General features: G+C 41.1%; 1 protein-coding gene across 2 annotated transcripts in view; it reads left to right on the forward strand.

Annotated features, from left to right (window-relative positions):
* Positions 1-5868, forward strand: part of Thsd7b (thrombospondin type 1 domain containing 7B) — an 877985-nt gene extending 872117 nt beyond the window's left edge. For both annotated transcript variants that reach the window (XM_026779900.1, XM_005348232.3), the window contains one exon: positions 4692-5868. In XM_026779900.1, coding sequence (XP_026635701.1) covers positions 4692-4773 — 82 coding nt within the window. In that variant the 3' untranslated portion in view covers positions 4774-5868. The remainder of the gene's footprint in view (positions 1-4691) is intronic.
* Positions 5869-12174: the final 6306 nt, after the last annotated feature.

The following is a 12174-nucleotide window of genomic DNA, read 5'->3' on the forward strand; positions in this document are numbered from 1 at the left end:
TCTTTATTTTCCCCCCTTCCCTACAACTTAGTCTCATGCATGGCAGTCACGGTTTCTGCAGCAGTTATATGCAGTTTCACGTCTGCTGCTTAGCGATCCCGTCAGCCCCTCCATTAGCAATCAGATGTCCTCTCTTCTCTTCACCATGTCCATTCCCACACACAAGGTTGAGACACGGCATGTCTGAATCTGTGTTGCCATTTCAGATGCTTTATCCCAACGGCCCATTCCATCTGTTCACCTTTTTCAGGCCATTGTGTTTGCCCTCTGTGTTTGCTCACGATCCCCGCTGAATCAAACCTTTCCCTCCAACAAAGGCAATTCTCACAGCTTAATCCTCATGACCCCTTCAACAAAAAGGAAGCTTTCACAACCAGTTCTTGGCACTCCACCCAGGCTACCAGTCAAACTCCAATTTCAACCTACAGCCTTCTCAAAGCCGGAAATAGCTTGTCTGGGTCTCCTCCCCTGGGGCATTTACTTCATGCTGACAGTGTAGGTATTTGTGTAGATAGCGTTTCAACTTTCTGCCAAAAGACTTGAGATGGGCAACTATGTTGAATACGCTTTTACACCAAACATTGGATCATTATTTATTGAACACAGGGATAAGTAAATGAATAGATAATTTGATTAATGAAAAAGGTGTTGTTTTTTTTTTTTTAAGATCTTTGGGTTTGTGGATAAATAAGTCAAATGTTTGCAATGTTAGGCACAGGAATACGGCACGGAAGCTGCTTTCTTTAATCCCCATGATTGTCTCCTGGCATGGCTGTTCCCACTCCACTTTTAAAGAGCCCTTACTGTTTCTGTGCTCGCGTGACTTGTAGAATCAGCTCCGTATTTGGCTAACCCCAAAGCGCAGGCCTCTTCTACACGTTCTTTCCCTTGAGCAACCCTTCAGGGTTTTCACCTGCAGTGTGAAGGCTTGGTTTCCACCTTAGAGCTCCTACATTTTTCTACAGGTAAAGGAACCCACAGTCCAGGAGAGACAGGTCCTTCATTGCCTCAGACCAGCTGCCTGCAGGTAGCCAGATACATCTTTTCCCAGCCACTCATTCTATTAGGAGGCTTGTAGGAGCGTTAAAGCAGGACGGTTTGGAGATGTTCTATTTTCCACACAAAGAAAAGGTTTACGGTAGGAGAATTCCTACAGTATGCCAGGGTTTAGACATATATTTTAAATGGAAGCAATTTATAATAAAACTTTTAAAAGTTTTTGAGAAAAGCAGAAAAAAGTCTCCCTAAGCATCTCTTCTGTGATGACCTTCTGAGCACAGATTTCCCTGGGAATAAACATCAGATAATGATTTGCTGAAGCTTCCCACTAGGTAACCTGAACATTATGCCTGGAAGACACTCTAGATAACCATGTCCGTTCTGGAAACACATTTGGTAACAGGCTCACCATCCATGGTTGGTAGTACTGTCCTGACTTCCAGAGGCTTGTCTCTCACAGGTAGCTGTTCAAACAAAAAATATTCTCTGCTTCCATGAAACTATGTAATCTCAGTTGGTGTAAGGGTGCTTCTTGGGGGTCTCATTCCAAGGCGCTTCGAAGTGTTTGCAGCCTGCTTGTCTCTCTGCTGTCCAGGCTGAATGCACTCTTCCCCTTTGCTGAGATGCAGATGTCCCTTTAAAATGTGTCTTCAGTGATCTCTCACAGCCAGGACAACGGCATCATCTTATGCTTTGTGTGACTCTGCCAGTTTCCATGACTGTCCAGAGCACTCTGTCAGGCTCAACAGGAAGATGACATGCCAGAGGGAGATGCTGGCTGAGAACTGCAGTGGTGGTCGTGGCCCATGTGCAGGCCTTTGTGGTCCCTGATTTTGCTTGAGGGAGAAAAGATGATGGTTTTTCTAACACCAGAATCTAGGGAGAACAAAAATAAGAAACGTTTATCTTAAAGAAGACATGTTCCAATAAAGCAGAAGAAAAGAGGAACCTAGAGCTTCAAAGACAGGCCTCTTAGTTGATGGCTTTTCACAGGGTGACCACGCACACTCTCCCTTTCAGGGGGCTTATTAACTGGCCTAGAAGTTTTGTTGGCCACAGCTGCACAAGGACCTGCATTCTAGAGTTCCCACATCAGGGTTAGGGAGGGATTTCATTTGTTTTAAGTACTCTGAAGACTCTCAGAACTTACACATTCACCATTGAGACCCTTGGGCTTGTGGTGTTCACAGTTTACACACTGTGAGATGAATCACAGTGAATGAAGCCCTAATCTCAGTGACTCCAGGCCACGCTGGCCCACCAAGGTCTCCAGTCCTCCATTGTCTCAGAGGTGAAAGCTGTGCTCATAAATCCACATATGGAAGCAGACATAAAAACATCTGTGCACATTTTGAGTAGAATTTCCCAGACCCGGCTTGCAGAGCCTCACCAAGTTTACATGTCTCCCAGGCAATACTTTTATCTCCTCATACAAATCTAGCCATTGCTGTTCCTTGTTGTTACTCCCCAGGTCCCCAGTTTTCATTTCTCTTCACCTAGGAACATATAGCACACGCAAAATAAGGGCAGACTGCCCAAAACTGTAGGATCTACAATTCTCAACCTTCTATTTATTCCCTGTTCTTTCCCACACAGCAGGGATATGGGACATCTTTACCATTACTTCAGAAGAAATTCTTGATACTCACCAAGGTAGATACACAAGGTGTCACTTCCAGGAGGTCCTAACCTCTCCTCTGATTTTTTTTCCACCACCTTTAAATGTATTAGGTCAGCATGCCAAGGAACATGTTTCGAGGCAGGTTTATTATCCATGCTAGACGCTCCACCCAGCTACAAATAAAGCCTCCGGAATATACTTATGATTCAAATGGATAAAGTTAAATTGGATGCTAGTCAAGTAATTATGCAACACCCCTCTGAGAACTGGAGAGAGCCTGGAAGGCAGGATTTCAGAGCTTGGGCTCTCTCAGCAGAGGATTCTAAATCAAGCTGCTGCTTTCCAATCAGCTTCTCTGCCTGGAAGCTGTTAGCCTGCAGACTCTGCCCAGGACTCAGTAAATGCTCACTGGGAGCCTACTGCCTGCCAGGTGCGAGGCAGAAGCCCTGAGAGGATGCATGGTTCCATTCAGGAAAGTTTTAGAAATCATTTTTATCTCTTTGGCTTGTATGGCTTGCTTCAGACATCAATCAGAAAAATTAATTTTGCTCCTTGAATTAGAACTTGGGCATTTTAAGTTATGAAATCCTTCCTACAATTGGTTCTGTCAAAATTTTTATATTCGAATAAATTCAATTAACGGGGAATTCACCACTCTAACCTCTGGGTGAAAAAAGTTAGACACAAAAAGTCACAGCTGGTAAGATCCATTTGTGCGAGATATCCAGGACGGAGAGATGCGTGGAGGCAGAAGGTTGGTTAGCAGCAGCCAGGGGACACAGGAGAGGAACAGGAGACATGGATCAGTGATAAAGATGCTTCCATGGCAGGTGGCGGTGACAGCAGATGACACGGTAGTAAATGCTACCACTACAGTTTATAAACGAAAATGTTTCGTTTTCATTAAATTTGGTCTGGATATAAAATTCAGTGCATTTTTCCAGGCAGAAGAGAATGTCACTTTTAACAAGCCCCTCCCTCTCAGGTCCTGGGACTTACTGAAGGAATAAATATAACATGCTTAGCACAGACTTGGCACTCAGTCTGCATTGAATAAAAATAAATAATAGATGCTACTATGTACTACATGCCATAACAGTCTGAAAGCAGGAGAGAGAGAGAGAGAGAGAGAGAGAGAGAGAGAGAGAGAGAGAGAGAGAGAGAGAGCGCCCTGATGATGACGGAGCAGAAGAGAGCTAGCCTCTGGAAATATGACAGAGCCAGGCTCTGGGGAGACTGGGGTCTGTGTGGAGAGGAGAGCACATGACAAAAATCAGCTATAAATGAGAATCAGGAATAGAAGTACACAGTGGATAGCCACATGGATTTGGCACACCAGGATCTTTATAAGTAAGAAAAGCGGTCTCCTTCTATATGACAAAAGTTGTCCTTCACAGGCAAAGCAAGGCCCAGGTGAAGACAGCTTTGTAGAGAACTGTTGAACTTCTTCTGCTTGATTGCAGAGGGTTGGTAGCCAAATAAATACCAGTTTTCAGGCCAGAGCAGAAATAGATTTGCTTAAAAACAAGGCCAGAGCAAGACACAGGGGTCTGGCTGCTCCAGCTGCTTGAAATGTTAAACATCTGAGATGTGGAGGTCATGGCAGCTTAGGAATTAGTGAGCAGCAGATGTCTACCTTCCTGTGTGTGAACAAGAACAACTACAGAAAATGGCTCTTCTCCTAAGCTGCTCACTCCACTAAACCATGTGTAAGATTTTGAAAAGATGGTGGCTTATATTTTTAAGAAGTTAAATTGAGGAATACAGGCATAAACCAAAAACTGCGGTTTCTAATCATGCTGACTACATATACTTCTATCCTATGGGCTGGAATACAGCTGGAGTCAGGCTGGGAAAGGATTAGCTATGATGTTCACAGAATGACAAAACTTCCCACAGTGCATTTTACCCACTATCTCTCACAAGACATATTCAAAAGGGAAAACCCATACTTACTGATAAATGAGTCATTTGTAATTTTCCCACTTGAATTTCCAGCCTTCAAGATTGTCTTTGGCAGCCAAAGAATAGCTCTATAACGTTTATCTGAAGAACTCTTTTCCCTTTGCAGCAAGAAGCCAAAACCACATCAAAGCACACCTCGCCATCAGAAGCCACTGACCTTGGCCTACGATGGAGACTTGGACATGTAACTTGAAAAAGGAATCCAAATGTAGACATCAACTGCTGCCTTAACTGCTTTCTCTTTTGTAGCTCTCAGACTTCTCAGTTCTTTGAGGAATCTCATGATGTGATACCTTGGGCAGAATACAAATACTGTAAAAGTAATAGTGCCCCAGCTTCATCTGGACATGGAGTCAAGGATTACTGGGTCTGCCATTTTGTTTTCAAGTTGTTTGTGGGTGTGAGTGTTTTACTTTTTTGGTTTTTCCCAAGAGGCCTGAAAACCCTTCTCTTCCTGTTTGAAAATGAGAGGAAGAAACCATGAAGGATTTCCCACAGACTTGAGTAAACTTGACCTTCAGCCGCATACTGACAATCCACGGGAAAGTCCAATCAAGGCATTTACTGTAAATGGCGAGTCTGACACTGTATTGTTATGCACTATATTAGTGCAGAGTCCTTATTCCCATACTTCCACATGAGTTTTCTAGAGTTTACATTGGTTCAAAAACTTTCCAATTGGATTGCCTATTTTCATGAACACAGAGAGAATGGGTTGCCATTTCCGAAGTTCTCTGAGTTTTTACCTTTAAATATTTTATTTTATTTTGTAGCCAGGGGAGGATGGCACTTTGTGGGCTGCATCTGTTGAGACAGAAGAGTGTGCGGTACAGCTGGACTAGAATAAAATGGGTGGCTTCTGGGTGAAATGTGTGCTGAATGTTACCAATGAAGTAGATGGTTGTACAGGAGAATGAGGTAGACTATTTGATAACTAAAACTGTATTTTAACAAAAATTTAGCTATGTAGCTATAGCATTAACCACACACAGTTGTAATTCAGTTCAATGTTGACCAAAATATGCTTTTGTAATTTCAATTTTCTTATCTGAATATTTATAAATTATTTTGAATTTAATTATCTGACCTCATTTAATATACATTGAACACCGACCCTGTTTGTAGCGAGTCTTGTTTTTATAAGGTTTCAATAATATCTAAAGCAACACATTAAAAAGCTGAGACCATTTTATGAGCTAATCGTTTGTAGTCCCGGATGTTGGAAGTAAGAAGGTGCCATTATGTGCTATGGATTTGTCTTTCTAACAAATAAAGTGCTCAAGAGACCGTAATGCTGGCTGGCTTATATTTATTCACTTCCAAAGCTGTGCTTTGATGAAAACAATTTAACTCTCATCTTCCTGTTTCATCATTTTAAAAACTGGCAGATAAAATCACTGATAGAGAAAAAGAAACCCCAGTTTCTCAATATTATCAACTGTGTCAAAATATAGGCATCCATCACAGAGACAGAGCAGCACGGAAGGGAGATTTATACTCCAGATGATGTCAGATCTACTACCATAACCCTGGAAACATTGATATGTAAATGACACAAGAGAATTAAGCAAATGTTAAAGACAGAATGGTGCCAAGGAGAAAAACAGACTGTTTTTATTTATCTGGTGACCTCTGATAACTGTTTAACAGATAGGTAGGCCTTTGATAATTGCTCTTAACCGACATCAGCACTTTTTTTTTTCCCCAGGAAATAGGAGGTGAAAGAGGTTATCTTACTACCAACACTCTCAGAGCTGGGCTTTCATTGTTTAGTTCCTCTGAAATAGCAGCCATGCTTGAAAGAGTTGAAGTGAGCCTGACCTGGAGACTAGCCCTGATAGGCCCCGTTAGTGCCCATGTGACTCTCAACAGGAATATAAATTATTGCCAAAAATGGTAGATAAAACATCACTTTCTTTTTAACATGCACATTAATAATAAGTATAAAATCTTGGTATGCAGTAAACATCACAATAAATACTGTCTGTGATTAGCACTTTATAGCACATTCAGCATTGGGAGCCTCGGGTCATTATATGTTTTCATTCATTACGGATTCAACTATTATAATATATATTGAATTTGCATTAAAATACTAGATTTTCAACATTTCTGGCTTGAGTAAAATTGTTTCTCCAATAATATGAAATTGCACAAAATAATTTTTTTAGTTTACTCACATTTTCCCCCATATCATTGTCAATATAGATTCTATTAAAACAATACATATTTATTGAATAGCTGCCAAAATAGGCACAGTGCTCAGAGGTACATTACTGAAGCAATAAAACAGAGTCTTTTCTGACTTTCATAGGACTTTAGAATTATGCCACACAGCTCAGGAATTCATAGACAGGAATTCCACCCTGCTGTAGTGAAGACAGTGGGCATTGCAGGTAAATAGAAATCCCATGGGCTGCCATGAGTTCATTCACCAGGTATGGGAAGATTTTACCTTTATGAAACATATTACTCATAGAGCAAAAAAAATAGTTTTAATCTAAATAGTTCTTTTAAGTGTAAAGGCATATGTCTGAAGGTAAGAAGTGTGGTGTCACTAATTAGGTGTCAGCCTTATGTCATCTAAATTTCATTTTGACTCACTATTACTCTGCTAAAGGAACAAAGCGCTAACATGACTCCTAGTGCCTAGTGCTATACTTACAGATCAGTGCATCCCTGCACCCTCATTGGATAAGCTTTTCCTTGTAGCAGATAGTAATTAGCACAGTGACCACAACTGGGCAGTGTGCAGAGAGCGAGAGACTTTGAAACGCTCAGCTCCAAATGGGATGTCTTTATCAAACCCCTCCGCTTAACATTCAGGGATCTATAGGAGCAAGGAGACAGAAGGATCGTAAGAGCCAGAGGTGGTGGATGACTCCCAGGAGGCAATGTTTTCCAGAAACACCAGAGCTGAAGCACATGCACACTCACAGAGACTGTGGCAGCACACGCAAGGTTCAAGCCAGACAGGGTCCCAACGTGGAGAAGGGGAAGTGGACACAAACAAAGTTCTCTAGTCAAAAAGCTATTTGCAATTGTTACCTGCTGGGTAAGGGACTCAGATTTCATCAACTGAATGTCACTGGAATATCAACAACGCACCTGAGCAGGCCACAGGTCCAAAGGTAGTTAGGAAACACGAACCAGACTCCACTGCAGGTTTTGCCGTACTGTGCTGTGCTTGCAGACAGGCATGCATTTTGTGTCTGTGCACACACTCATGCACAATTTCCTTACTGTGACCTTTGGTTTTATTGTTTTGTTGATTTGGTTTTCTTTGGGGAAATGAAAGACTATGAAGTTGAATGGATAGGGAATGAGGGGAAGATCTGGGAGGAGTTGAGAAAGGGCAACCATTAGGAATAAAACATATTGTATGTACAAAGAAATATTAAAACAATAAAATCACTTTTCATAGTGAAGCACAGAAGAAATCCAATTGTGTATGTCTGAAAGTATACAGCTCATGTCCCAGGTAAGTAGCTTGAAAAATACGACAAAAAAAAAAAAAGTTCTTTTTTATTTTTGGATTAAACTTTTTAACTTAGAAATTTAACATGAACATATGGATTTTTAACTTCCTTGGGAAGTTCAGATTTTAGTTCCAACTACCATAGTAACAAAATGCTGTTATTAACTGAACGCTGGCTGCTGCTTTAGAAATGACATTCACTCTCATCCATCCAAAAGCTATTTATGGAAGATCTACCAGACACTAGAGACTTTTACTTTCTGAGCATAGCTTGGAGACTTAGACACGAGGCCTAATGGCTACTGTCATAAAACTTAGGGAAGATAAAACCAAAGCATAAAGAAAAAAATGCTTACACAGTAATAATGTCACAATTAAGACCATGGCTGGCCAATGGGATCAAGAGAAATTTGAGTTGGGGACAGTAGTTTGGATGTGGTTGATAGGAATGCCATGCAAGATGACATTTTTCTTGGTAAGATATAACTTGAGAACGACATGAAGAGGGAAGCCCATAACTGTAAGGGGGCATTACAGGTAGAGATGGACGTGAGACCAGCTAACATGGGGGCCAAAAATAGGACCAAGCTTGATGCTGATTACAGTCACAATGAAGACCAGTAAGAACGGCAGTGTGATCCCAGAAAGGCAATGAGTTGTCTTTCAATGACGTTCTCAAATCTTTTTTCTCAAAGAGGCATCCCCCAAAGAGAGTTTAATACTTTAACACTGAAAGCCAGCAACCCATACATCAAGATTCAAGCTCTATAACTTCAGGGTTTTTTTTTTAAATAAAATTCAATTGAAGCACAGCCAAACTGACTCACTTAAAGGTGGTGTGTGGCTTCCTTTGTACCAGGGACTGTGTGAACATTAGATCTGAGATTCTGTGGCCCACAAAGCTGAAGTTACACCTGGACTACATAGAAAAATAATTTCTGCTCCCTTTTCTGTTGACACATACAATTACCCATTTCTGATGGGTACTGTCCTCTTTCATCTTTTCTGCTGTTAAGCTCTGTGTGTGAGTGTCTGCCCATCTCTCTTCATATTATATTCTTAGTGTCACAGACAGCTACAGTAGGTTTTCAGTGGGGTGAATCGACAAGGTCAGGCCACCCCTAGCCTTCTAACTTCAATACAGGATGTAAGAGTAACCCACTACAATAGACCTTAGCTGACTGACTGATATGTTGGAGCACACAGTGTTCTGCCAGTACCTAACACAGATACCCCAATACTGGTTTCTCTCCAATTTGAGGAAGGTCAAGCCAGGTATGGCCTCATCTATTGACACCATTGGGTTATGGGCTATTCTTTCCTGTGAATCTCATAAGATTATCACATGCTACAGTGGACAAGAATCAAAATCCGTTACTACGTATTTTCCACAAAAGCAGAAGGTTTGGGGCCATTCCTAAGATTGCCGGGCTCATTAGAACAATTGACCATGATAGTGATATAAATGGATTCACAAACACAAGCCTGAAGAGTTGAATACAAAATATGAGAGAAGAATTGGGAAGGTGCAAGACATTGAGCTACACATTGAAGAACGAACTCATTTTCATTGGAAGTAAATGGAGAGGTAGTTTATGACTGGCTACATATTGCCAAAGATTCATGTTTCAAGGAGCCGCTTGTTCATCCTGGCTGCCCAGAACCAAAATAATCACACAGGAACTGTATTAATTAAAACACTGCTTGGCCCATTAGCTCTGGCGTCACATTGGCCAACTCCCACATCTTAATTTAACCCATCTCTATTAATCTGTGAATCACCATGAGGTCGTGGCCTACCAACAAAGTTTCAGCACATCTATCTCCAGTGGCAGATCATGGGGTCTCTGACTCACCTTTCTCCCAGCATTCAGTTCAGTCCTCCCTTGCCTACCTATCCACAGGCCCAGACAGTTCCTTTATTCATTAATGGTAATCACAGCACACAGAGGGGACTCCCACATCAGATTCAGGATCATTTTAGCAATCCTTTGGGGAAGATGTGGCTAAAAATAAATGTCACACTGTGGCACTGACTCAAGAATCATATTACACACTGTCGTGGATCCACCAAGCAGAATGAACTGGCTCTGCACTCCTGACACCGGGCTTCTCGGAACTCAGTGGCTAGAAAGTTCCTTAAAGGAGTTTTTATTCTGTGTCTACCAAAGTGTGGCCTCATAAATATCATGCTACAAGTGGTAATTAATGCTGGGTAGATTCATCTGCTACTCAACTTTCTAATTAAAACTATACTTGAGTTCACTGTTGGGACTGGGGGACTAAGAAACTGGGGGATTCAGCTGCAAGCTCAGTCATCACATATGTGCCCATGTGTAGACAAAACAAATCAGTTTCTTAGTGTGTCCCTTGGCCTTCCTTTATTGTTTACAGAGGAAAATCAACAGACTTAAAGGCTCGCCAACATCAGAAAGTAAACTTCCTTGGTTCACAGATTCTCAGATCACCAGTAACACTTTGGTTTTTACTGCATTTGACAGCCCCATGCCAATTCTAAGCCATTTTAAGATTTAGCTATGCCAAAAACAAAATCTTAATAATTCATGGCTTAAGAATGCAGTAGCCTTTTAAAAACACCAATAAATTAAGAGAAAATTACTTTGTTTAACTTTTGAATAACCACGGTCTTCAAATTTCTAGACGCCTGAGTGACTGTGGCTTCCAGACCTGAGAATGAGACCAGCCACTGCCACCTCATTTCCTGTTCTTTAGTGATTTTCATTACAGCGATCAATGATAACCAGTTTCCTAAAGATGTGACATCATCGAAAGAAATGTGCTGTAATCCTGTGTTGAAATATGAGCTACCACAAGCCAATAGTTTACAACAATATGACAGATGCTCCATTTTGCTGTATTATCCTCATAAATTTCAAAACTGTGCATGTAATCTCAAGAGACATTTGATACATAACAAATCAGAGCTCTATTTCTGGGTGGCTACAAGTCCATTATGGTGTCAGATACCCATGTTGATTTTCTAGGAGATTGTTTTTCATCTGAGGGATGAGTAACTGCTTAAGCCTCATTTTTTGTTCATAAAAAAAATCAACTTCAATTCATTTCTCAAATCTCCAAGTATCTCTCTACCAAACCTATCTATTTGCTACATATTTAAAACACAAGGGAGGCAGTAAAGGGATGCTTGTGTAGGTAACCACTCATCCTCCGTAAATAAATTACATGCAAACATTTTTGAGAGTCACCTTAAAGTGGAAAGACATGATTTCTTTCTCCCATGTTTTCTGCTATCACACCCTTCATAGCACCTCTTACTTAACAAGTTTGCAACATGACCACTTTAGTATCCAACCTAGTTTGCACTGATAAAACACTGAGCAAAACCAATTTGAAGGGTAAAGGGTTTCTTTGGCTTATGGCTTATACTTCAGGCAGGAACCTGAAGGCAGGAACTGAAGCAGAGATCATGGAAGACTGTTGCTTACTGGTTTCCTACTCATGGCTTACTTAGCTGCCTTTCTTAGACAATCAAGCACCACCTGCCCAAGAATCACCCATAGCGGGCTGGTCCATCCCGCAACAACCATTAATCAAGAAAATGCCCTCACAGACTTATCTACAGACCAATCTGATGTAGGCAATTCCTCAAGTGAAGTTTCTTTTTCCGGAATGACTCTAACTTGTATTACATCAGAGGGGGAAACAATGTCAAAGGTAGCAAGCAGGAGAACATTAATTTAGAGCAACAGAAAGAGCACGAGAAATTGCATAGTCATAAACAACTAGGGACTAAATAGTGAGGGGAAGCTGCAGTTAATAATTGAAGTCAAATGGATACAAAGTCATTATCATAAAAATAATTTAAGAACATTTTAGGTTTAGCACCATAGTAGAGCACTTGTCTGGCAGGCATGTAGGCCTTGAGTTTTTATACCTAGTATTATTTTTTAAAAACCAGAGGCTGGAGAGATGGCTGAGTGATTAAGAGCACTTGTTACTGTTACAAAGAATCCTAGTTCAGTTCCCAGTACCCACTCCAGAAACAAAATATCCAATGCCCTCTTCCTGCATGCTGGGCACCTGCTCTCATGTGGCATATGCTCACATAGATTTAGACACATACAAATGA

Source organism: Microtus ochrogaster, chromosome 6, assembly GCF_000317375.1.
Source record: "Microtus ochrogaster isolate Prairie Vole_2 chromosome 6, MicOch1.0, whole genome shotgun sequence".
NCBI classification, from domain to species: Eukaryota; Metazoa; Chordata; class Mammalia; order Rodentia; family Cricetidae; genus Microtus; species Microtus ochrogaster.